Here is a 27293-nt window from a genome sequence, read left to right as displayed (position 1 = left end):
GGTTCTCCACAAGAAAAGTAGAAAGTTACCTATCAAGAAAGGGGTCAGGCAAGGAGACACAATCTCTCCAATGCTATTCACTGCATGCTTAGAAGAAGTACTCAAACTCTTAAGACTGGGAAGGCTTAGGAGTGAGGATCGATGGCGAATATCTCAGCAACCTTCGGTTTGCAGATGACATTGTCCTATTCAGCAACAATGGAGACGAATTACAGCAAATGATTGAGGACCTTAATCGAGAAAGTGTAAGAATTGGGTTGAAGATGAATATGCAGAAGACAAAGATAATGTTCAATAGCCTGGCAAGGGAACAAGAATTCAGGATCGCTAGTCAGCCTCTAGAGTCTGTAAAGGAGTACGTTTATCTAGGTCAATTACTCACAGGGGACCCCGATCACGAGAAAGAAATTTATAGAAGAATAAAATTGGGCTGGGGTGCATATAGCAGGCATTGCCAAATCCTCACTGGGAGCTTACCACTGTCGTTGAAAAGTATACAATCATTGCATTCTACCGGTGCTAACATATGGGGCAGAAACTTGGAGGTTAACAAAGAAGCTCGAGAACAAGTTAAGGACCGCACAAAGAGCGATGGAACGAAAAATGTTAGGTCTAACGTTAAGAGACAGGAAGAGAGCGGTGTGGATCAGAGAACACAGGGGGCTAAACAATATTCTAGTTGACATTAAGCGGAAGAAATGGAGCTGGGCAGGCCATATCCGGTGGACCATTAGGGTTACAGAATGGATACCAAGAGAAGGGAAGCGCAGTCAAGGACGGCCAAAAACCAGGTGGGATGATGAAGTTAGGAAATTTGCAGGCGCGAGTTGGAATATGCTAGCGCAAGACAGGGGTAATTGGAGATCGCACGGAGAGGCCTTTGTCCTGCAGTGGACATAAATATAGGCTGATGATGAATACCACGGCAGCAGGTGTCCCCTTTCGCCCACTCTGCTCCGTCGAGGCCTGAGCCAGCAAGCGCAAGAAAGCGTCACGAGCGTGTGTCACAATGAGGCGTTGCAGTTATTGTAAAGTTTCATTGCTACAAACGCCGACAGCTTTTTCGCTCAATAGGTCATTTGACACTTTCGCATAAAAAAATTTTAGTTCAAGACGAAGTTCAACTTATCACTTTGTGCTGATTAGGTTGAAATCTGTTGGCGCACAATGCCTCTAATAACTTGTCTGACGTAGCCGCTCAAAACTACTGTGACCTTCCAGCCACCTGGAGATGCACCAAACTGGCCGAACTGCCAAGTAAGCAACCATTTCCGCACACTACTGTCACTGCCTCACTATCGCACTTTATCACTACGGCAGACTCCCATGCACTGTGCACACAACATGCTGCTGCTCCTAGGTTGAGTGTTACGCACTGTCACATGAGAATAAAATGCGGTAAGTGCTGTGGAAACAATAAGGTGTTGCACATGTGCAGTCAAGGGGTTCTGCATGTTCTGCTCATATGTTCTCAGCGATTGCTCGGCTTATCAGCTTTTTGTGTACCCACCAGCAGAGTGATAAAAACCTCATTTCATATGACGGTACTTATCAATGAATGCCAGCATAAGCAGTGATAATCACCCGCCCCACCCAGCACTCCTGGCAGGCTATGTGGGCTATGAGAGCAAACAATGGTTATAACGAAATAGCGGTTATGACGAAGTAATTTTGGCTCCCCCTTTAACTTCATTAAAGCAAGGTTTTACTGCAGTTCATTAAAAGAATGAGTTTGATGGGAACGTACCATTTAATGCCTGTGTTATCCAGGTACAACTCCTCCAGTGACACAGAACGTTTCATCACCTGGAGTACTTGTTCGAGTGCTTCTGAAGCCTGAAATTCAATCATCACGTGTCAACCAATCAATTCCACTGTACCACTCAATAAAAGCCGCTTTAAGGCTTCTATATTTATACCTAGAAAGTTATCTATTATGTCCTTTTTCGCACAATAAAGCTAACATCTGTTGACCCATTAAGCCCTCAAAAAATCTAATAGCCAGATTATATCGATTTTTGCACCCAAAAATAATTTCCCACTGTAACTGCATTGTGAAAGTTTTATGAACTGCACTTCATTCTTTCAAATGCTACAGTGATGTACCTTATAAAGTATGCTGGGTCTTTATAGGAGCAAAACCCGATGCAGATCCTCGAAGGCACGCTATATTTCGGAACTTCTTGAAACAAAAAAGCTTACAATGCAGAGTCAAACTAAACTTTATACAGGCTCACTTATTTTTTTTTCATGGCAAAATTAGCATTGTAATGGCAATTACTGTATGACTTGGGTAAGACCCCCCCTTGGGTAAGGCCCGCTGTTGCATAAGGCCTGCACCCCCACTTTGGAAAAATTGGGGGAAAAAATGGTTCACTAAGCGTCATGTGCGTACCCACATGCTGGTTAATTTCCACAGGCCACTATTAGATGGCACTAATTACGATTCTGCCAAAATGGCATCATCACTGTCATCATTACCGCATCCCACCGAATCATGCGGCATCACAGAACACCTACAAACACAATAGATGCAGCGCGCTTCAACCTATTCGATAGTCAGTGCACTTCAGCAGTATTGGCTGTATTGCAGCTCACATAGCTACATCGTGCTTTTGGGCACATTAAAAGGAACTCGCTGCAAAACGTGCACATGTAGATATTGAACTTGAGGCATGTGGTTTTGTTTGAGACCTTCATCGAGAGCTTCAAGGTGACAAGAATCTTTACAAGGTATGGACAGCACGGAGGACGACCAGCTCTGGGAGGGCACCGATGAGGTGAGCTCATCCGATGACAAGTGTAGCAGAAGCCATGAGGATAATTGAAAAAAAGTGCTCATAGTCAGCCGCCAGTGGTTACATTATTCTGCATATCTGTTGAGGCGCAGTTTCAGGCTTTAGTGAGTAGCCATAAGCCTGCCTCATGTAAGGCCTGTACCCTGTAAAAAATCCGCAAAAAAAGTGTGGGCCTTACAGGAGTAAGTACGGTATTATTTGTTGTTTACTATTCAAGAGTGTATGACATATGACTACATTAGATAACGACAAAGGGCTTTGGTGGTGCTTTCCAAGACGCACGAAGTGACAATATCATAATGAATACAAATGAAGACATATTTAATGATGAATGCAGGCATAAAGGACTAAGGAATTCAGCACTTTGTTTAATGGTGGTTTAAACCTACAACATAACTGGTGGTCTCTCCTGCGATGACAGTTTATTTCTTGCATTAGAACCCTGTAGAATGCCTTACCTGGTGACAATTTTGTTAGAATTTCCTGACTTATTATGACATGGTGCATTCCCCCCCCCCCCCCCCCCGGTTCCTGGTTCGGGGTTACCTTACTTTTATCGATTAGCTCACGTCATTTGGCAAAACAATAAACATCCTCTGTAATTTTCTGTTGTTTTCCAGTTTGCAATTTGTAATACAATCGTGCATATATGATCTCTCTTTATTACAAATATTAAACATTTATACTGTCCGATTCATCTAAATTTGTGGTAAAATTGTTCGCTACTTCATTGACTGTGAGAACAAGAGCATTGTCATATTTGTGGCAAGAAAGAAACCGCGAGGAATAATAAAGATATTGATGTAATCCTTATTCTCTCTTTATAACTGCAACGTACTTGAAATTTTTGTAGCCAGCAAAAATATTTTGCTGAAACACAGGTAAAAACTATCATATGTGTTTTGCCAATAAGCAAGCCTTTCTAGCACACATTTAAGCCAAGTGTACTTTATAAGTACCCCTACATTGACTGTAAAGACTCATCAGAGCTGTCTGCATGCACAAAGAACCACTCTCCAAGTTGATGCGCTGTTAACTTACGAGCTGTGGTATCCAGCAGCTAAGGTAAACCATTATTATCGCAGCTGCTATCATCCACAATCTCTATTGATGCAGTGGTGATGATAAAATTTCTGCATTCTTTGTTAGTCAGTGGCTTACAAACCACACTATTGGCACTGACGCTCACTCCTTCATGTTGATCTTGCCCAGAACCAGGAGGCAACAACTCAGGTGGGCTTTTGACGTCAAAACCATCATTTGGTGGTGTCACACTTTGCTTCCAGAAGCAATTTGCAGCTGTTAAAACCCAAAAAGCTTTCCATGCTTGTTCAGCTTCTGTCAGTGTTTATGCTATAGCAGGCAGCGCTTGTCATTGAACTGCCAGTGACCAAGTGCAATTTGAATTATCTGATCATTTACAAATTACTAAATTACATTAAAAATCACAAGCTTTCTCACTCTACACAAAATGACACAATGCATGGGGGCCTTTGGGAAGTTTTGAACATTGTGAAATTCAATGAGTTGAAAAATTGACAGCAGTCAACTGCTTGTTACTAGCATCAATAATGATGACTGTTCTCCATTTGTCATAAAGTGCACCTTTTGTGTCAGTCATACTGTAGCATTCCCCTTCTTTTATACAAAGGTATGAGGTGACTCATTTGTTCAAAAAAATCAAGAACCTCTTCCTATCCTCCATATGTCATATTACAATTAACAAAGCAGCATGAAGATTTGCCCCTGAATACAGTTGACTCCTGTTAAAAGGATAGTGGTTATTTCTGCATTTCATATTATTAAGCTGCAATTTGGTTAGAGCTTTCATTCTAAAGTCCCCAAAGTTGTCAATGCATGGACAAGTTGACTATTTTAGAACTTGAAATGTGAAATGTTACATAATTAAAATTGGAGCAGCTAGCCAGATTTCAACCACTTCTGATAGTACCATAACCATTGACTATGACCAAATAAGCCTGAAAATACTATCTGGCCCTCAACAATCAAAAAACACTTCAATAAGTTTAAATCAATTCACATCATTGTTCAACAGTATAGATGTGGAAGGGCTGGTTAAGCTGTGCCTCCAAAATTGGTCTCGTTCAAGGCAACATCAACACGAAAAAAATATGTAAGCAGTGACAGCCACTGCAAAAGTGGGCAATACACTGACCAAAGATGACACTAATTCTGCCTGTGTCATGCAACGCTACCTACCATGCTTGTTGTCTCGAGGTGCTTCGGGAAAACAGCAGCAATATAATACTGAAGAGCAAGTAACACATGATAGTGGCTGAAGCACCAACAGTTTTTTTTCCTAACAAAATCTTTCTCTGTGCATGCAGTACAATAACAACCAAGCTTAAAGCACAGCTTGATCTTGCAAGATCAAATGTATAACACTTGCTCTTGCTTGTGATCACAAGAGGGCACCACCCTATGATATCTTTAGCATACCATTCATTTGAATATAGTTTTGAATGCATGAAACTTCAAATATTTCAAAGCAATGGTAAAGTGACCTTAAATTCAAACTTGATGGTAAAGGAACATTAAAACCCTAAGCAATCTTCAACTGCCATTCCATTCAGCATTAGCACACCAGCTAGCATACTAGAGGATGTATATTCATGCTGACATGCTCAGCCTAAAAGCATAGCAATGCATTTCAGTGTAAGAGCAAAATATGCTAAGCACGTGATGCAATAAACTGAAACCACAGGCCTCTGCATACTTATGGCAGCCACTACACGCCTGGCAGGCATATCATAAGCTACCTTGACCGTACTTTAGTGTGACCAAACCTAGGCTTGCGATTACTTTCAATGAAATGCATATGCTTGATTTGTTGTTCGTAAGACTATCAGCTATAGCTTTTCACAATTTTCACCTGTGATTTAGGAGGAAGCTTTAGATCGGGCCTAACTCCCAATTTCCCTATACAAATACAGTCGACTTCCATTATTTTGACCCTTACAAGAACAACGAATTCTTCACAGGGTCAAATTAAACAAGATGTAGGAAAAATGCCAAAACACGCCACTGACTCATTTGGCAGTATTTGCCCTATTCTAACATGCACCCCAATCAAATGTTCATAATCTTTAGAGCAAGAAAAATGGGCAACGGTGCAATATGTGTCCATGTGTGTCCACTCTCTTTTCTGTGTGCTGTGTCGGTAGCACTGTTTTTTTAAGTAACAAGATGTAATATGTGTTGCACAATGATGGTCGATTTTATAAAATCAGCTTCACCGCTCAGTTTCTGAAGGCAGCTTTGCCGCAACACATCCATGTTATGCAAAAATGCATACGCCGCGAAGGCAGTTTTGGTTTCGTGTTCGTTTGCACTGCACAGACAATTTTCAGCACAGATTACTTCAGAAAATAAGAAAGGCCCTTGTTAGGATAAGGTAAATACCCTATTCAGACGTTGTGAGCTACGGTATTTGCTCAAAAATTCTCTAGGGCAGGCCGAAAATAGGCGTTTTCGACGGGAGACCTATTACCCGCCGCAGTGGCTTAGTGGCTATGGTGTTGCGCTGCTAAGCATGAGGACACGGGAGCGAATCCTGGCCGCAGCGGCCGCATTTCGATGGAGGCGAAATGCAAAAACGCCCGTGTGCTTGCGTGTAGCGCACGTTAAAGAACCCCAGGAGGTTAAAATTAATCCGGAGCCCTCCACTACGGCATACCTCATAATCAGAACTGCTTTTGGCACGTAAAACCTCAGAAAGAAGAAGAAGAAGAAGACGGGAGACCTACGTGTGTTCAAAGCATTCACTGTCCCCAAAGCTCCGCCGAGACAGACCCTGTCACTAAAGGGGTCACTTATTAGAGTCACCATAGGGATCAGGCGCGTGCATGCTGACTGGTCAAGTTCAAATTATCCAGCGAAGGCCAATTTTAGGATGGAAATAAGGAAAGTTTGGGCCCATAGAAAAGCATGGGCACAGGCCGGGACCTTCAGTTATGAGATCAAATTAACCGGAGTCAAAATAACGGCAGTATACTGAACATGTAAAATGCTGAAATGTTTTAATGAGATAACTGTTGGACCGATTTGAATGAAATTTGTTGCATTTGAGAGAGAAAGTTGAACTATAGCAACTGTAGGAAGCAAACTATTGATTTATGACAAATTTTTTTACTGAAACTGGCGAAAATCTAAGTTTAAAAAAAATAGAAGCAGGAAGTTTATAAATCTGTAACTCTACAACAAAAACATATATCGCAGTTCTGTAAACTGCATCTGTTAGAGCATCAAAAGTGAACATTTTCACATATGAATCTACAGCCCATGTGAAATTATTACGGCGTTTAGAAGGGTTTTGCAGAAGTGCTACTCCTAAATTAGTGGTATACTTCAGGGCGGTGTATAATACACCAATTTTGTCCGCTTTACATGTATTATTAGGTGCAATATTTTGCCATTTAGGATTTTTTATAAAAATAATTGTAGCATAAATTGAAGATCTACTTCCTACAGTTACAAGTGTTCAACTTTTCCTTTAAATGCAACTAACCTCATCAAAATTAGGGCAGTGGTTGCCAAGCAAAATTATTTTTCTAGGCCCATGTATTTGGATAGGCGCTCCCGAGCTGAAGCTTCCTCTTGACTTTTCCTTACCGGGCCCAAAGAAATCGAAGTTGACAGTTTTTCGACCCGTTGCTAAACATTGCTGTTGCAATTCTTACATGAGCAACATCGTGCACCGCATGAAATGTTAAGACTGCACTCAAACTATTCAAGTTTAACAAAATGTCAAATTTGTCAATTTTCAGCAAATTGGGGAGTTTGGAAAAATAGAACTTCGCAAGGAGGTATCATTGAAACTGGTCTTCAGTGCTCTCAATCAAACAACGAAAAATTTGAGCTTTGGTCGACTCGGTAACATAATTTTTGAACGGCAGCAGCAGTAAGACACAGAAGCTTCTGCCGAGTTGTATAATTTTCTTAACAATGTCTCAAGCATTGGTACATGCTCAGGAGGTGTGTTGTTTTGGTGATTGTGTTTGATTAATATGAAGGGCAACTTTATTTTTTTCCCATTGTGGGTTGCTTTTATCTATCAACGTTTCGACAGCGTATGTACAACTTATTACAAGCAATCTTTCCCATCGCGTGAAGTTTTCACTCACACAAGAGCACGCAGTCGATCTCAGACTGACCTTCGGCAGAAGCTTAAATAGCAGTTTAATCGTTTACTTTCTGAACACCGCCTGTGCAAATCCCCTTACACTTTACTGTACAATGTTGTGCAATAGTGTACGTTACTGTGCAGCACTGAACAAGTACTGTACAAAGCATGTGAAGGCTCCAGCGCGAGATCAAGGCACACCACTAGACCAGCTGGCTTGTACAGAAAAGCTGATCGAACACAATCAAGTATGAGAAGGCTTGTGGATGCTTCTCCATCTGACAACCATTGCTTCGATTGCTTAAGAAATGTATTAAAAAAAGAACCAGGTGCTTACTACAATGAGTAAAAACGAACACTCCCAGTAACATAGGCGCTTACCCGTTTTCACATTTGCAAACTCGTGACTTGCCCACATAGCATGGGCATCATTATAGCTATAACTAATGCCACCAGACCTGCATACCATATATTTTTATGCAGTCTAACTTATAGAAGTTGGGAGCTAGGAGCAAGGTGCATATTTTGAAAATTTCAACTTTCTTGTTTTCTGTACTTACACTAAAAAATGGCAAATTACCGTATTTTCTGGAGTACAAGTTCATATTTCCTGAGCTGTTTGTATAATTTAAATTAATTGAAGCCACTCGTTAACAAAGTGGCATCTAATTCAAAGCAGTATGGAGGTTCGTGCTTGATTCTACAAGAAATGAGGTAGCAAAGTTTCTGATAGTAGCAACAACAGACTGGTTTCACATAATTTCAAGTTAAAAATACTGTAGGTTAAAAACTCTACTCACAAGTTTTACATTGCTTGCTCTGAACTTTGTGAACCAGGCATTGTAACAAAGTGCAGATATGATTGGCACCAGGTCTCTGAAAAATAAGAAATTTCTCTTCAGTGAATGAAGACAAGCACAAACACACAGAATCAAACTATATTTTGTGTTTTACAGTTGCAGAAGAAAAATTTTCAGGGCAACAAATAATGTTGAATTTCGATAACTAGAACTTAAGGCCCAAATTTTTTTTTTCGAATTAAATGGATTTTGAATTAAAGAAAACTCTTTCAATGGAGGACTTAAGTGCAGCGCTGCGTTAGGTGGCGCATGTGCATTGAACTAACAAGAATGACAACTTCTGAGAATGTAGGTTCATAGCACACGCTGCCATGAAGCCACACTGCTAGGCAAAATTTTTGCTGCTGTGAAGCCACACCTCAAGGCAAGATTCGCATATAACCAACACTCCAACATTACTGAAAATGTTTGCTAAAGTTTTGGTGCAGGATATATGCGCAAAAATATGGTACATGCAATGGGAGACTGGAGCAACAGCAGGTACATGGCCCCACTGCAAGGTCACAAGCGCCGCTGCGCAAGTTAGCGCGCTGCTGAGAGCATGGTCCATGGCGCGGTATGTCCGAATGAACCACCACAAACGCTTACACGTTCTAATTACCAGCGTTCTTGCAGACTGAAATACACATAATTTTGACAGGACAAGTTCGAATAAACTGGAAGTTCCAATTAAGCAGGTTGCAATTAACAATATTCCACTGTATTTACGCTTCCCTACTGCATGCTTCAAAGAAAAGTTTTGCCTGCGTAGGAAGCAGTTACAGCTATTGTTAGTGTAACATTAGACGCATTAAGGTGCACTGTTTCACACAGTATAGGTTGCACAGTGTAGGTCTGTATGTCTGATGAACCATGGCTTTTACCCGTTCCAATTTAGGTGTCTTGGAAACTGCACTTAAATACAAGGTGCAGCACAGGAGTATACAGGACACTGTGTTTATGCTGCTAGCTTCACTGTCTTCCCTTTGCTACTGGCGTACGCCTGCCTCATTCACCACAGCACGCAACAATATGCGTGTCTTGCAAGCCACAGCTCTTGGAGCTCAAAATTCACCGAGGTTGTGAAGGTGCAGTTGGTTGGAGCATCAATACTAAGAGGGGAATATGCCACATTTGAAGCTGGTCCATAGTGCTTTCCGTTCTTCAAACTTTTACAAATATTTTAGTGTCACCATGACATGATGATGATCATTATTTTGAAGCTACTATGGCAACACCGCAAATGCTGCTGAAATGTCTACATAAAACTACTTTCCTCAGCAGCAGAAAGCCACAACAAAGCAAACCTGTACTAACAAATGTAGTGAATTGCAAGCTTTCTATGCAGATGATGCTTAATGAAAAGTAAAGCAGCAGTGAAATGCAGTCCAAGAAAAAAATCTACATACAGTAAAATGTCAATGACACGAATTTCTCGAAACAGCGAAAAAATTTGAATCACCAGAAATTTGTCTAAAAATAAAAAAACATTTAAAACATGGGGAAATTAAGGGGGGGGGGGGCATCAATGAATTGGCCAAATTTAATTTTCTATCGACAATCCTAAGACCTGCCTTAATCTCATGGCAAAATATTTGGAAGAAATTTGCATCAGAATTTGAGAATATTTAACAGGCTTAGTGCTGGCTTCGAAATCGGGAAGAAAATGAAGCTTCAGGAGGTGCTATCGCACTGTTGACTACGGGAGTGCAGCTTTATGTTGACGCAGTGCCGCCCTCTTGGTAGCCACGTAAACACGAGATTGGAAATTCAGATAGTTGCAGCACTGTATTTCTCTATTCAGAAATAAAAGCAACCAAAGCGAGTGTAAAAAGAGAAAATTAGCGTAATGATTTATTATTGTAGTCACGTGACGAGCAAGAAGCACTCCTACCAGCTGATGCGAATATGAATCACTGGTATGTTTGTTTTGCACCATTTTGCCAGCAGAGAGCTACACACTTCACATGTTCCATGGCCAACATTTCAAGATCTGCCAGTTTCTTTTGTTGCTGCGTCCTAGTTGCTGCCTAATAGCAAAAAGGAGATAATTTGCGCAAGATATGGAGATATGTCAACTTTTCTTTGTGGAGGCAAAGCTATTTCGTATCGCGAGATGCGACGGGTAGAAAGGTCGAAAATTTTTGCACTGTCAACAGGCACAGAAGGCGAAGGAAAGCATAGAGTAGACAGATAAGGCTACCCAAAGAAGCGAATGCCGCCGACGTGGCAAGACTGGGTCAAATGTGTGATTTCCAGCTCGTTATAGGGTTAGAAGGTGATTGATAACAGCCTACAAGTTGCATGATACTGTACAAAGCAAAATCTTCCTTTTTATTCGGGAGGAGGGACACGCGGGGTTGGAGTCAAGGCAAAATGACGTAGGTCGCCCTGGCAATAGGAATGCAACCAATGCATCGGCACGGCCGTTCCGCCAGCCTGACAACAGCCATTGTCCGGCACTACTGGCGCGCAGGGGCTCTTCGCCATCTCCACCTGGGACTGCGCAGCAGCTTGATTGTTCGTATCATCCACTGCGGCACAAGAAGTGATTCGCAACATTTGAAGTTTAGCACGTTGTAAGCTAATGTACTAGGGCCAAGACTTTTGAAAAATTCTTATCCTGAAATTCATATCCGACGTGATCGTATCACCGAGATTCTACTGTATATAGTTTGGGGAGGCTGTATGACGCAAAACATCCCCAGAGGTCTCACTGCATATAACACAGCAGTAGATGGGGGTGTTCTATGATAAGACAAGCAGTGCGAGAAAAGTGCTCTAACAGTACTCACCACTGCTACCCCACTATGAAATATTGAAAAAAAAAAAAAAAATAGGCGTGCACCTACTTGACATTAACGCTACAAGCCTGAAGCTGCGCATGAACTCTTTCCTTACCATGTAAAAAAATCGCCCTTTTCTGAACGCTTTAGTAATGATGTTTTATTGATTATATGATCAAAGCTACAACATGCTATATACCAAATGAAAGCTAAAAAAATGTGCTCGCCAAAGATATAAATTTCAATTATATATGTTAGAGCATAATACGTAGTCTAAATATACACAAGCTGTGGAACTGAGGTGGCCGATTTCCTTTTACATGACGTCATCCTCCATCACGGCGCACCTCTGCAGCTCCTCACTGATCTCGGCCGCACCTTCTGGTCCCGAGTTTTTGAAGACCTACTTCGCACCTATTCTGCTGAGCACAAGCTTTCCATCGTCCACCGCCCGCAGACAAACGAACTCACAGAGTGGCTCAATCTCACGTCGACAGAAATGCTGTCTATGTATGTTTCCGACGACCACAGTGATTGGGACAACACGTTACCCTTTGTGACCTTCGTGTATAATTCATCCAATCATGAGACCGCTGGCTTTTCACCCTTTTACCTTCTGCTCGGCCACGACCCTACTTTGCCCTTTGACACACCGCTTCCTTCCTCGACGAGCGCTCCCACTGAATATGATCAAGACATCTTCGCCCAGGCTCACACAGCACGCCAGATTGCCGGCTCCCGGCTCACCGAGTCTCAGGACATGTAGAAGATCCACTACGACAGCTGACATCAGGACGTTTGCTTTACTCATGGTTCCATTGTCCTCCTATGGACACCATGTCGCCGGGTCGGCTTGTCTGAAAAGCTGCTGCCGCGGTACACAGGGCCCTACACAATATTGCGTCAGCTTGGGGATGTGAACTACGAGATCGCTCCGCTGGACTCGCGTGTCCCCACTGATGTTGTCCATGTGTCCCGGCTAAAACCTTACTTTGCCACGAGTTCCCCTCCCCTACAGTTAGCGCTCAGAAGGTGCTTTTGCAGGCGGGGGGTTATATTACGGCGCAACCTAGAGTGGTGCAAGACAGAAGTTGGTCTCGCCAGCCATCTTGTTTATGTATCGTTGCGTCTCTTGTATATATCGTAAATGAACCTTTATATGTGACTTCCGCAATGTAACAATACGACTACTTAATGCACAGTCAATGCAAAAAACGTACAAGAACAGGTCAGAAAGAAACTAGCTGTCGGTAATAGAAGAAACATCTCAGGTTACTTAAGCAACAAGTAAGTGCTCTACTCTTAACGTCTTAAGTGCTCAGTAATGTGAATTGGGAAAAGGCGGCTAGATATAGAAATACAGTAAAACCTTGCTATAACAAAGTTGAAGGGAGAGCCGAAATTACTTCGTTATAACCATTACTGCCCATTGAAGAAGAAGGAGTTACCATCAGGTAAACTGAAGCCGACACAACAGTCAACCAAGCATAGATAGCTGAACGACCGTGAAAGAAATGGAAAAAGAGAGCGCTCGTGTCAGTTTATTCTTCTTGCTTGAGGTACATGTCGCATTGTCTGATTGTGGCAGCAATGAACAGTTAACAGGCCTGTGGCTTCACGTGCTGCTCCTATGTCCTCAGTGGTCACTTGGCTTATCACCATTTCATGTGCGTGATGCAGGGCGCTGAAAGCCTCAGACTTCCCAAACAGTTGTCAGGACATGAATGGCCACTTGCAAAAAACTGGGCATTCAGTTCCAAATGTGGTGCACAGTCAGAGGCTTGTAGAGCATCGTCGGCACTTAAACACAGATAAGCCAAGTGATCGGTGAGAACATAAGAGCAGAACACAAAACCACAAACCCCTTAACTGTGCAGGTGCAGCAGTTCATCGGCACCACCGTTGGAGGTTAAGACAGCACATGTACAGGAAGCCATGCATTTAGCTGTCTGTGTTTCATTCTGGAATCTGGTGTGACAGTACATGACACTCAACTAAATTACACTTTACTGATTTTCCAACGACTGATTTCAACGACTAATTCTGAAGGAACAGAAACGAAAGTAATGATTTGCTATTTTTAGTATGAGCACTGAGTTAAAAAAATCTGAAATGTACAAAATACAGTCAAACAACCGATTCTCCGGACGCCAGATTTTTCAGACATGCCCGTTAATTCGCACGCCTTTGTGGCACTGCCACGTACCCTATAGATGATTTTATATTCGATGCATGGGCACCGCCATCTTGTGCTGTTACACAAACGATTTCTATGAGAAGCGAAGTCACATGACATGGTCATGAAACGCAGAACGCATTTATACAACTATTTTCTTGCTTTCAAATTGACTGCAGTAACGTGCACTAAACAGCAGCGTTATCAGCCCAAGATGACGGCACCTAAACACTTCTGTAAAAAGGTTTATAGAGCATGTATAAGAAGGTCTGAAATTTCAGGTGCAAAACCCTTCGCCGTCTGATTTTCCGAACTTTTTGCTGTAACCGCAGGTCTGAAACGGTATTAATCGAAGTCACCACCGCTGCCATTTTGATTATCAAGCTGTTTTGATTACCTACTGTTGTTTGAGAAATCATTAAAACAGCCTAGATGTCGAAATTGGACAACATTAAAACAGCTTAGACGTCGAATCACCAAATTGGACAACCCGAAAGAAGCTTCTGTGTCTTCACTGCTGCTGTCATTTAGAATTATGTTGCCAAGTCGACCAAAGCAGAAATTTTGCATCCTTTTCTTCAGGAAGTGTTTGGGGCACTGCAGGCTAGCTTTGATGATACCTGCAATCGAAGTTTTATTTTTACAGACTCCCCAATCTACCAAAAGTGGTCAAATCTGACAAATGGTTAAGTTCAGTCGTCATTTCAGACTGTGCCTGACGTTGCTAGTAGAATTCCAACTGAAATCTTTAACAGCGCAGAGAAAAACTTTCACTCCAATTGATCATTTCAACAGGCGCAGTAAAGAAACAGTTAATTATATACACGCGTGCACCCACTGTCTCCTGTCACAGTACGAGCATCAATACACCTAATAAGTGTACTGGCAGGCCTTCAGAGCTACCATATTTACCCGCGTATAACCGACCCCCCAATTACAAATTACAGCAGCCCAGAAAGAAAAATAAAATCCGCGTGTATAATCAGTGAAAATAACTGCATACAACAAAGCTCAAATCTTTGCAAAAACAGTTGTCATTCACGGATGTACGACTCATCCACGTCGTATCTTCAGCCAGCGGCTGTCTAGCATTCACCCGACAGAGGATGACAGCGTGGACGGAGCCGCCCTGGCATGAGCAACGGCGATGGAGAAAACACAAGCGAGTCGAAAATCCCAACAATGATTTGGCTCTCTGCCATATCGCGAAGCGCTTCGCACTAAACGAGGGAGCGCCGCGAGAATAGAGTTTGCTGGCACTGTATGCGTTATTTGCTAACTTTTAAGATTTTAAATTAAAAATTAAATTAAACTATGGGGTTTTACTTGCCAAAACCACGATCTGATTATGAGGCACGCCGTAGTGGGGGACTCCGGAAATTTTGACCACCTGGGGTTCTTTAACGTGCACCTAAATCTAAGTACACGGGTGTTTTCGCATTTCGCCCCCATCGAAATGCGGCCGCCGTGGCCGGGATTCGATCCCGCGACCTCGTGCTCAGCAGCCCAACACCATAGCCACTGAGCAACCACGGCGGGTTAACACAAGATTTTAAATATATGGGTTTATTACAAAAATTTCAGGAGAATTATTTATTTATACTACAGTCGAATTCTGTTAAATCAACCCTGACAAGACCAACAAAATTGGTCAAATTATCCAGTGAGTTTAATTAAACAAGAAGCACATGAACTGCCAAAACACACCACTCATTCATTTGGCAGTATTTGTCCAGGTTCTAACATGCCCCCAAATCGAACACGCACCCACTTTTTATGGGTTCAGAGGAGAAAACTAGCGTAAAAGTAACATTAGTGCTCCTAAACAAAGTAGAAATCGAATGAGCATTTGATTTTTTAGGATGGATAACGTAGCATGCCTCCGATTATGGCAATAAAAAAAAGATGAAAAACCGCAAAGTTTAACTCCGCAGAATGACAAATTTTTTTTACTTAATGTTCATTGTCATCACTGTTAGACAGCACTTTATTGGCGTCTATGAAAGACTACATCTCATCCTCCATGCTGTCCCTAGCATGTTCGATTTCCTGCATTTATGAAACGACTCCACAACAATTAAAAACGGGATGGTGGCCAAAGCCTAGACTGACCACATCGTGACAAGTTGCTGCTAGCTTAACATGTAAAATTATTTATCAATCGAATTAGCTTTCATAATCAGACTGAAAGCAGAGCATCATCGTCGTCCTTGTCACCATGTTGCAATGGAAATGACACTGGCTACACTGTCTCTTACTTTCGTGAACACTGGTACAGGATTTTTGTTTCGTACAGTAAAAGCTCGTTAATTGGAATTTCGCAGGGATGCTACGAAAATTCTAATACAAAATTTGAACTAATGAAGACAGAGAAAAAAATCGCTCGGTTAAGGTGCGTATATAGTCCGACGTAGCACGCGCGCGCGCACACACGCTTTTATGTTGGCAAGAACGTCTATAGTTTGATGCACTGACGCAGCCAACGTAACCGGACGCGGCCAATGCACGCAACGTCGAGATGGCTCTTGCTCCATCCGCACCTTCTTCGCGCCGACTGCACCGACCCACAATGCACTACTTCAAAAAAAAGATGCCCACGCCACTTTGCCAATGGTCGCAGACAGCCGTTGTAAGCAGCGCACCGGCTGGGGATCGCTTTGAACGGTTGTCTGCGATAGTCAGTCCGTCAGCGAAACGGCGTGGGCGCGTTTTATAGCACACGCCACCGTGACATGCAGGAACAGGCGCCTGAACAAAGCTTAGGCTCCCGTTCGGCACCGACGATGTTGACGTCAAAGAATGGTTGGCATGGTATGAACGCATCAGCAACCACAACAGGTGGGATGCCACACTAACAGGGTTTGCCCAGAAAGTAGTAGGACTGAATTTTTCTTTTGTAGTGCGAAGCACTTTAGGGGCCCGGGCTGTCGGTGGCGTCTGTCGTGATCACACTCACAAACAAATGCTCAAAACAGGGTCAAAACAAGTGCACAATTGGTCAAAACCGGTTCAAAATAAGTTAACATGATTCAGAATAATTTAAAAGACAGGAACAATCAAGCATTAAGTGCATGAATTAGCAGAAACTCGTTAAAATCGGTTCCAAAATACCAGACTGGTACCAACACAGTGCAAGAGAGGGCACCACCACCCCACAAGCGCTCGATTGCTCCTCCCTCCAACGCTACTCCTGCACCGCGTATCACTGCTTTGCACTTCCCCAGGTTTCACCTTAATGGAGCTGCATTAGCACTGAATCTGAACTACACAAGCGCAGGATTTGAGCAGAATTGGAGCTACATTAAGCGCTCGATTTCAGCAGGATTTCAGCTGTAATGGAACTGCATTTGGGCTACATTCTGCAACTGCACGGAGTTGCCACAAATCATCCGACCGCGGCCGAAGCCAATGGTTGTGCACTGCAACCATTTCGTGCGAGCTTTGCGCAATGCGCCGTTTCGCTTCTCTCTCGTCCGTCTGCTGAGGACTTAGAGCCTAATTTTTTTAATTTATTCACAATTTTGACACATCGACAAAATAGTTATCAAAATATGCCGCTTTCGCATCAACACAACGTTTCCAGCGGCTCTGCCAATCACTGAAGGGTCGCTTGAACGCAGAAACTGGAATGCTCTTCAGCTCCCTCATTATGGCCTCTTGAGTGGCCTGGACCCAGCCGTGGTGCCGTCCTTTCATGACCCTTTTCAGTCGGGAGAAGAGGAAGAAGTCTGAAGAAGTGACATCTGGGCTGTAGGGTGGCTGGCGAAGCTGTGTTATGCCATGTTTGGTCAGAAGTCCATGACAGCAAACGCGGTGTGGCTTGGCACATTGTCGTGATGGAGCATACATGGTCCAGGGATTGCTGGACGGACGCGGGCGACTCATTTTCCGAGTCTTCCAAGTACTACCACGTAGAATGCAGCATTCAGTCTAACCAGGCGGTAAAAACTCTCTGTGAACCACTCCTCTGCAGTCAGAAAAGATGATCAACATTAATTTCATTTTCGACTTGCTCATGCGCGCTTTTTTTTGGGGCGAGGTGAGACGGGGGTGTGTCATTCAGAGGTTTGGCGCTTTGTCATGGAGTCGTATTCAAAAAGCCACGACTCGTCTCCGGTGATAACATTGTCGAGAAAATTTGGATCGTCACGAACACAATCAAGAAGTTCTTGACAAATCACAAGACGTCTTTGTTTTTGTTCATCAGTTAACACCTTTGGCACCAATTTCGCACAAACTTTCATCAATCCGAAGTTTTCGGTCACAATTTCGTGCACAAAAGTTTTTTGCCATGTTTAATTGTTCTGATATCATCCGCACACTCAATCTGCGGTCAGAGTTCAAAAGATTTCGCACGTTTACTAAGTTTTCATCACTTCTTGCCATTGAAGGGTGTCCTGACTGCTGCTCATCTTCAACTTGCTCTATTCCCTCCCGAAATAATTTGTGCCACTCAAAAACACATGATCGACCCATGACATCACTCCCATAAGCAGTCTTGATCATGTCATGGGTCTCACTCGCAGTTTTACCCAGTTTGACGCAAAACTTAACCGCATAACGCTGCTCTAAAAAATGATTCATTGTGCAGATGACAAAGCACCTTGGAAGGGGTTCACCTTAAACTCGCTCCGTGAAGGCTTGGAGACGACTGGCCGACTGGTGCACTTGTAGCCAAGACCCCCCACCACCCAACCAGCACAGTAACATCCCCCTTCTTCACTACGTTTTGGCGGGGGAAAATCAGTCCTACAACTTTCCGGACACACCCTGCATGCTGGACAATGGTATATTTTTCTTGCGAGGAACCGTGAACGTACGGTTTGAGATGCATGAATGACTTGGGACACATGCAAAGAGAAGCTAAGCGATCTTTTCGGAAAGCCTGTTGGATGCCAGTTCGCAGCCAAGAAAGAGCTCGCATTTCATGCCCAGACGTCCTAGGAATCATACGTCTCGTACATTCAGGACGTTCTGGCTCTTTGTTGAAAAGGAGATAAGGACAAGTCAGAGGCAGATAAAGTTGGCCACATTTTAAAGGGTATCGCGGGCAATGCATTCAACCTGCTTCTTTGCAAGAGCTGTGCAATGGTTGAGTCCATCACAATGGAGTGCCTGCACTTTTAGCAAGCTCAGAGCAAACGTATTGCACAGTGCTTCAAGTGGCTTCCCAATGCGGCTGCCCGCACTTCCTGCAACAACCTACCAATGCTACATTAACAACCAATATCACCGAGTTTGACGCAGGCCATCCGTCACGAGCTAGAGGCCATGGCTCCAAGCACTCACGGTCCACAGGCGCACGACAGCTTAACCATCTCACTCATTCAAACAGTCGTCCGCCAAGAGATTGTAAATGTGAACATTCAGCCAACCCAACGTTACACTCAGCCCAATGTTACAGGAACCCTGCTGAGTGGAGAACACAGGACGACAGACCTATTTGTTTATTGTGCTCTCGGGTCAGCCACATTTCCCACCACTGACACAGCTGCTGGTCCTCTTCCTGTCGACCATACGCTGACCGCTGCTTCGAATGTGAACCTCGTCCGCTGCCTCCTCTCGCTGAGCCCTACAATGCCGACCTTACCAGACAGAGGAACACTACCAGTTGTTCGCCCTCACCGTAACGCCGCCAGTCCCGTTCGCCTCCATCTCGACGGTCCCCGTCCCCACCTTATTCTGGCCACTTCTCGGGTAACTAAACACTGCAGCTCCTGGAGGAGAGGCTGCATGGAGGAGAGGCACCCTTGCTCCCAGACCGAACCTTATCGAAGTTTTTGTTGACAGTGTGCCTGTTAGAGCTCCCATTGATACTGGAGCTCAAGTGTCAGTAATGCACTCAGACCTCAAGTTTGGGTGGTCTCCGCAGGTTCTTGCTCAAGGTGTAACAGTCGCCTTGCTGTAACCATTGAATGACTTTGCAGTTTCTGCGTTAATACCTGATCTACCATCTCACTCTGTTGAATCTTTTGCACCCCCCAGCTCTGGTCAAGACCAGTTTGCCAAAATGGTAGCTCCCGACCTGTATCCTGCCTACACCCATGTAATCTGCCGTGTCTTGGTGTCCTACCACAATCTATTTGATTTCAGCAATCGCCCGCTAGGTCGAACCAATGTTATCACCCATTCGATCCCTACCGGCAATGCTCCTCCTATCCACACATGGCCTTATCACGTGTGAACAGCTGAACACCAGGCTATACAAACAGAGGTGGATCAAATGCTCTCCAAAGACATCATCGAGCCCTCCTGCCATCCGTGGGCATCACCCATCGTCCTGGTCAATAAGAAGGTCAATAGCTGGAGGTTCAGCATCGATTTTCACCATCTGATTATGAAAAAGTATTTGTATCCTCTTCCGCGTATCAATGACACACTGGATTGCTTATATGGTGCCAGTTATTCCTCTTCAATCGACTTACGTTCGGGCTACTCGCTAATTGCTGTAGATGAAAAGGATAGCGAGGAAACGGCATTTGCCACCCCAGATGGCCTCTACCAATTTGAAGTCATGCCTTTCGAGCTATGTAATGCCCCCGCTATGTTCGAACGCATGATGGACTCTCTTCTATGTGGTTTTAAGTGGTCCACATGCCTCTGTTACCTTGATGACGTAATTGTTTTTTCCCCAACATTTGAGAGCCATCTGCATCGGCTCTCGGCAATTTTTGATGTCTTTCGGCAGGCCGGCCTACAGCTCCAATTCTGTCAAATGCGATTTCAGCTGTCATCAAATACGAGTACTCGGACACTTGGTCAACCGCTACCAGTATTAACCCTTTTTCCGGCGCTCCCAGTGGGCACTCTCATGTTTGATCACATGATGACGCTTCCATTGCTTGCCTCAGCTGCCTCCGTGTTTACAGCGCAAGTGCGTGACACCGGTGCGGCGTGACACCAGTGCGGCGCAGCAAACCTCCGCTTCGACACATATCGTAGACTCGGCGACTGTGTGGACGGCACGAAGCTTTGGCCAGAGTTTTAGAGGACATGTAAGTGCTTTCAGAGCTCCTCACGCCTTTTCGAAACGGTGCGAGTGGCGTATACAGTACTTGTATGAAAAGCGGGGCTAGAAATGTATTCCAAGCTGTCCAAACTTCCCACTAATGAATTAAATCAGGATTAGTGCGCTCGTTCTTTATTTGGCAAACATTTTGAAGCAGCGGCTTGTCATGTTTCTAACTCAGTAATGTTCCTGAGGACGGTGCGGCCACAATCTGATTGCTTATTTTCAGCCTAATCGCTCGCGGGTGTGCTCTGTTGCGATAGATTTGTTCTTGCTGCGCACAAAGCTTGGAATGTAAATGTTGAGTACTTTGTGGTAGCTTGTAGCAAAGACGTATTATTGGTAGTCCCTCGCTTACTCTGTGGACCGTCACCAAATGTTCAGCTTCCAACATTCGAGTCGTGTCGGTGTAGTCGCCATCACTCATGCTTCGGCACATTGATTCAAGTGTGCGCCCATCCACTTATTATTGATAAGTTGGCTAAAGGGTGGGCGTAAGCTTGCGTGCTACTAGGGGTGGATGTGTGTAGATAACGTGCGAGAAACTTAATATGCCAGTAAGTGGCGCTTTTTCCTTTTGTAACGAGTGGTACTCACTCTTAAGTGTCAACGTTCCGCAGTTGAAGTCCTATCTTTGGAGGTTAGCTATTCAGCGGTGACGGATGAATTATCTTTTTTTTATCCTCAAGAAAAGGCGTGCATCACGAAGTGCCGGCAACACACACAGTCCTTATGTAGCAGCGGTGACACAGTTTGATTCAATTCCTTAATATGTGAATCACCATTTTTGCAGCTAACTACCGCACATGTCTTCCCTTTACTGTTACACATTTTGCAGCATGAATTGGGAACAGTGCATTAGTGAACACCCAGTTGCATTTCCGACAGCTGATTACACAGTAGCAGGGCAGAAGCAGTAATGGTTTCGTATTCCTGCGCATCGCTGAGGCAACGTATGGCGTGCCGCCGAAAGCGCTATCTCGTTCCTCTAGAGCAAACTGCTCTGCACAAAGGGTCAACACAGCCTGACCCTGACAAAATATGTGCTGTCAGCACATGTCCACCTCCTTCTTTGTCCACTGATGTCCCGAAGTTTTTTTGGGCCGTGTTCATGCTTTTGACGCTTCATTAAGAACTTTGCCGACATCGCTCGTCCTCTTACCAATCTCCTCAAGAAGGACATTTGTTTCTGTTGGGGACACGAACAAGCTGAGGCATTTTCAACACTTACTGCTCACCTCATAAATTCACCCATTTTGGGCCATTTTGATCCATCTGCCCACATGGAAGTTCCCACTGATAGAAGTGGCCACGGCATTGGCGCTATCTTGTCCAAACGTCAACAGGAACCGCAAATCCCATAATCGCTTACGCTAGCCGCCTTCTCTCAGTCTCGGAGCAGAATTAATAACTGAACGCAAGTGCCTTGCTCTCATTTGGGCCATTGCTATGTTCTGCCCTTACTTTTTCGGCCTACCTACTTCTGTCGTCACAGATCACCACGCTTTATGCGGGCTGTCCTAACTCAAACCAAACAGGCAGTCTTGAACGCTGGGCTTCACGCTTGCAAGAGTACACCTTCTCTGTATCCTATAAATCTGGGTGGCTGCATCAGGATGCCGACTGCCTCTCCCGCTATCCTGTCGATCCACCCGATGCCAAAGAACTTGAAGCTGATTCCTGCATTATATCGATCACCGACTTCCTAAACGTCACCGTCAAAAAGCACCGCAACCCATATTTACGATCTCACCTCGCAAAAGCCCGACCATTCCCTCCGCCCGTTCCTACTATGAGATGACACCTTTACCGGCGCAACATGCAACCTGGTAGGGCTGAACTGCTTCTTGTTGTTCCCCAGCATTTATGCTCTACTGTTCTCATGCAGTTGCACAATGCCCCCAACGCTGGCCATTTGGGTGTCTCCCGCACTTACGATCACGTTCACAGAAGCTCCTTCAGACCTGGGCTATACCACTCTGTTTAAGGCTACGTCGCAGCTTGCGAGCTCTGTCAATGCTGCAATGAGCCTCCCTTGCTTCCCACTGGGTACTTTCAGCCGATAGACACCCCAAGTGAACCTTTTTTTCCGCGATGGCTTGAACCTCCTTGGCCTTTTTTCCAATGTCGTCCTTGGGTAAGAAGTGAATGGCCGTCGCAACGGTCTATGTCATGCGTTATGCCATTACACGTGCCCTTCCAATTAGCTGTGCAACTGATGTCGCCAATTTCCATCTTGACAAAGTAATCCTGCACCATGGTGCTCGTCAGCTACTCACTGATCGCGGCCATTGCTTTCTTTCAAAAGTTGTCGGAGACCTCCATTCTTACTCTACGTCTCACAAATTCACCCTGGCTTACCAAACCCAGACAAACATACATACTGAGCGCCTAAACCGCACACTCCCAGAAATGCTCTGTATGTACGTCTCCGATGACCACAGGGATTGGGACTGCACTTTGCCGTTTGTGACGTTTGCCTACAATTCGTCATGCCACGATGTTACTCGCTACTTTCCCTTTTATCTGCTCTGGCCACGACCCGCTCCTGCCTCTCGAATCTCTGATCCCTCCCGATGCCAATGCCCCTACTTTCTACGCTCACGATGCCACTGTTTGCACGGTTATGGTGCATCACATCGCCCGTGATCGACTTGAGGCGTATTAGACAACCCAAAAGCTCCTTTATGACCGTTGCCATCAGGGTGTTAGCTTCAGTCCTGGGTTCCTTGTCCTGCTCTGGCTGCCTTCGCGTCGCGTCAGCCTGTGCCAGAAACTGCTGCCGCGCTACATCGGGCCTTACCAGGTCCTGCGCCAAGTAGCCGAACTAACATACAAGATCTCACCATTGACTCCGAAGTCTTCCTCTGATCCACCAGTGACTGACATCATACACGTTTCCCGACTCAAGCCCTATAATCCGAACAGTGATTCAACATATTAAAGTGCACCGAGACGGTGCTTCCGCTGCTGAGAGTTAATGTTACGTAGTAGTATGTGCCGCTATGGAAAGATGTTGTGTGGAGAAGAGGAAGATGATGCAACGCTGGCATCGATCAGTGGTACAACTCTGCCCTTTTGTTATAGAGCTACACATTCTTCTTGTATATATATCCCTGTAAATATTCTTCCCTGTAATAGTATTAACCGGAGTCGAATAAACAAAAGTCTACTGTCTCCATTAAATTATTTATAACCCATTTCATTATAAATGAGGTTTGGCTAATTATTTCAAAGTAACATCCATAACAAATATGGCAAAAAAAAAATGCATACTCACCGGCCCTCTAAATGATCAAAGTCTAACAATGACAGCTCTTTTGTGTCATGAGACAAGTATATAGTGTCAACATCCTGAAAGAAAACACGCCATAAGTTTTCAGTTTCCAAAGCTTATGTACAGGGTGTCCCAACTATCGTGCATCACGACTTAAAAATATGCAAATGCCACGTAGCTGGACAGAACCAAGGTAATGTTGTTTGCCGTCACTTGGAGATAGATTTTTTGCATTCCAACTAATTACATAATGAGTCTTAATTGATTAATCAACTTCTCAAATATTATAATTAGATTAAAAGTGTCAATGAGAAAATTGTAGAGCAACATGAAAAACTCCCAATACAGCTTTCCGTTGCTCGAAACGTGCGGCATAAAAGTGCTTTTGCGAGCATGAAAGAAGCCCGCGAATACACGCAAAATTGCCGCGCGATTGGCCGCTCGAGCCACTTCACGTGTAATCGCGGGCTTCTTTCACGCTCGAAAAAACACTCTTATGCAGTACGTGTCAAGCAACAGAAAGCTGTATCGGGAGCTTCTCATATTGCTCTACAATTTTCTCATTGAGACTTTTCATTTAATTATAATATTTGAGAAGTTGATTAATCAATTAAGACTCATTATGTAATTAGGCAGAATGCAAAAAATAATCTCAGTATCTCCAAGCAACTGCAAACAACATTCGCTTGGTTCTGTCCAGCTATGTGGCAATTGCATATTTTTAAATTTTGATGCATGATAGTTTGGACACCCTGTATAAACAAACATGTACTGAACAAAATATTTTCTGGTTACTCAGCCTATAAATATAAAAGCAAACCAACATGTCCACCTTGCTGTATTACTGCTATAAAATGGTTTCCGAAAATTTAGATTAGACTCGTGCAAAGATCATGAAAGTTGCTCAGATGATCTTGACTAGCCTAATAGTGACATTTCTCTACACCTAGGCACAGAAGTTTATATTTTGCTAACACAAGTCTCTTCACACACTGTAAAGCCTGTGAACACTGTAAAGTAGCAAAACTATGTGATGAAGCCCTGTAGGACCTCAGCCCCATCCTAGCCCAAATGAGGTGCATTGTGTCACCAGTCTCGGTGAACATCTTTATTGCAACAAGTTAAAAATACGTCAAAAAGTAGGCTATTGACACACAAACCTTTTATATCGCTGTTTTTTTCATTAGGTCGCTACTAACTCTGCAATCACAGTTTGTGGCTTCAATAGGCGATATGCAAAGGTCCATAAGCAGGCTTTCCCACAGAGCTAACGCCTTCCCTAGCCAAGATGGCCACGTTCCTGCTAATAGAGTTGTTAAAGCTGAGATAAATATTTTACAACTTTCGATGGTGGGGGAACGGAAAGTGGCAAGAATGATGTCACTGACCCACATGTTGATACTTTAATTACGATTCAAGCCCGAGGTCCACCATATTGGTTGCAGGTTGCATCACAGAAGGTGTGTGGAGAAGCGCACTTGCAGGTTTGCATATTGTCTATTCCTCAAGTACACCGGAAATCATTACATCACCTTCGAATGTAAGTAATTCAATATGCCACCTAATGCAGCATGGCTTCAGCCATGAAGCAGGCCTTCTTGTTACATCACAGTAATTGGATGTGGTGCTTGTGCAGACTCACAAATCCCCACTTCATGTCAGCCGGCCTTGGTGCAGTGGTCTCAGGCCACACCGCAATTATGTCGAGAAAATCTGGATGCATGCTGCTAAATCCAAAATAACCCCAGAAAGTCACCTATTTATCAGCTTTCTCAATTTTAATGAAACTTCGAAGGCTTATTTCGAGCAATTATATAGGTCTCTGTCTGAAATTTTATAATTTGAAAATAAATTTTAAGAGTTATGACACTTAAAAGGTTCACGTAACCATGTCTCACAATTACTCCAAAACAAAGAACAATACTAGCAAGGCCCAAGCTACTGCAACTGTGCAGCCACAATTTTATGTACCTCAATAGTACTTTTCAGAATAAGAAAAAAATCTTTCCTTTAGGGAGCAAGGCAAAATGTGACTCCACAGCTCCATTCTCCATTAGGTTTTACCACAGAATATGCCCTAAAAAAATATTTTCCATGCAACATAGAAACAATAGTTTTTATTACGAAACATGTGTGAAAAACTGCAAACCGAAAAACGACAAAATATGTGTGGTCACTAAAACTTTCCTGGAGCATACACAGGCTTTCATGAATTGTGTACTGTGCTGTGGTAATTGGTTCATACTTTTTTTTTTTTACCTGGCCAATTTCAAGCGGGGTGTCGGACAAAATGTTTTTTTTTTTTTCTTGTTTTAGTTTTGTTCCACTAGAAAAAGTTCCGTTCCGTTCTGCTCCTAAATGAAAAAAGATGCCCCGTAGCGGTTCATAACGGTTTTGGTTCGTATGCAAAAATTTTAGAAGCAAAGTAAGGATAAAAACTTATTATTTTTCTCAATAAGCAAATTACGAATTCTGAGATCAACCTCAGTGCCTTGAGCCAAGGCACTGAGCATGATCTCAGAAGCAGCATGTCATCGGATGCACTCGCCGAAATGCGAGACAGCTGTTTTGATAACACTAATTTAAACGAACATAGATGAACGATAAAACTTCGGTAACAAAACGTTATACCTCCAGAAAACGAAACAATAAGCTCTTCAGAGCACAAGTACTGGGTTTTGCTACGATGCCGATCTCCTAGGGCACCGAGCGGCAGGCTTAGATTAGTGAAGCGCTGAATCAGCTATCGCTCGCACTATCCCTGCCCGAGATACGCACTTATGCGGACCCTTGAGATATGTGCTAATGCTGATGTTGCCTGACGTCAGCTGTTTCTGATTGCCGCCTTTCCCCTTGAAGCGAAAACTGATAAAATACTTTTCGGTTTCACTCCTAAACAAAATAATAAATAATGTTTCGGTTACAATTTCGTTCAAGTCAATTTGTTTTTTATTTTTTTTTCGTTTCGTTCCAACACTGCTTTTAAGCCCTCGAGGGCACGTGCTCTCACCCATGACAAGCACTCCTTCGTGCACCCCGTCCAGTTGGCTTCTAGAGTGCGTCTCGAAGCCTCTTCCTAGCTTCCCAAGTACTCTCTAAATTACCTAAGGGCAGCCACTCTCACAAACCCGTGGCCACTCAGCTGCTGTCATGTCGTAGCTGCCACCCACGGTCACACTTTTAAATGCGTCATTAAGCTCCTGTAGCAACACAGTCTAAGTGAAATGCAGTCAAAATGCTCAAGCAATTGCCTACCAATCCAAAA

The 27293-nt window shown here is 43.8% G+C and overlaps 1 protein-coding gene across 7 annotated transcripts in view; it reads right to left on the bottom strand.

Annotated features, from left to right (window-relative positions):
* LOC119432631 (F-actin-uncapping protein LRRC16A-like) overlaps nt 1-27293 on the bottom strand; it is a 183150-nt gene that overhangs the window by 143643 nt on the left and 12214 nt on the right. For all 7 annotated transcript variants that reach the window (XM_049670990.1, XM_049670996.1, XM_049671012.1 and 4 more), the window contains exons 7-9: nt 24032-24105; nt 8742-8817; nt 1748-1836 (exon numbers count right to left, since the gene is read on the bottom strand). In XM_049670990.1, the coding sequence (XP_049526947.1) occupies nt 1748-1836; nt 8742-8817; nt 24032-24105 (239 nt within the window). The remainder of the gene's footprint in view (nt 1-1747; nt 1837-8741; nt 8818-24031; nt 24106-27293) is intronic.

This window comes from Dermacentor silvarum, chromosome 1 (assembly GCF_013339745.2).
Source record: "Dermacentor silvarum isolate Dsil-2018 chromosome 1, BIME_Dsil_1.4, whole genome shotgun sequence".
In the NCBI taxonomy this organism is placed as follows: Eukaryota; Metazoa; Arthropoda; class Arachnida; order Ixodida; family Ixodidae; genus Dermacentor; species Dermacentor silvarum.
The sequence above is the reverse complement of the archived record's forward strand: the minus strand, read 5'-3'. Positions and strand labels throughout refer to the sequence as shown.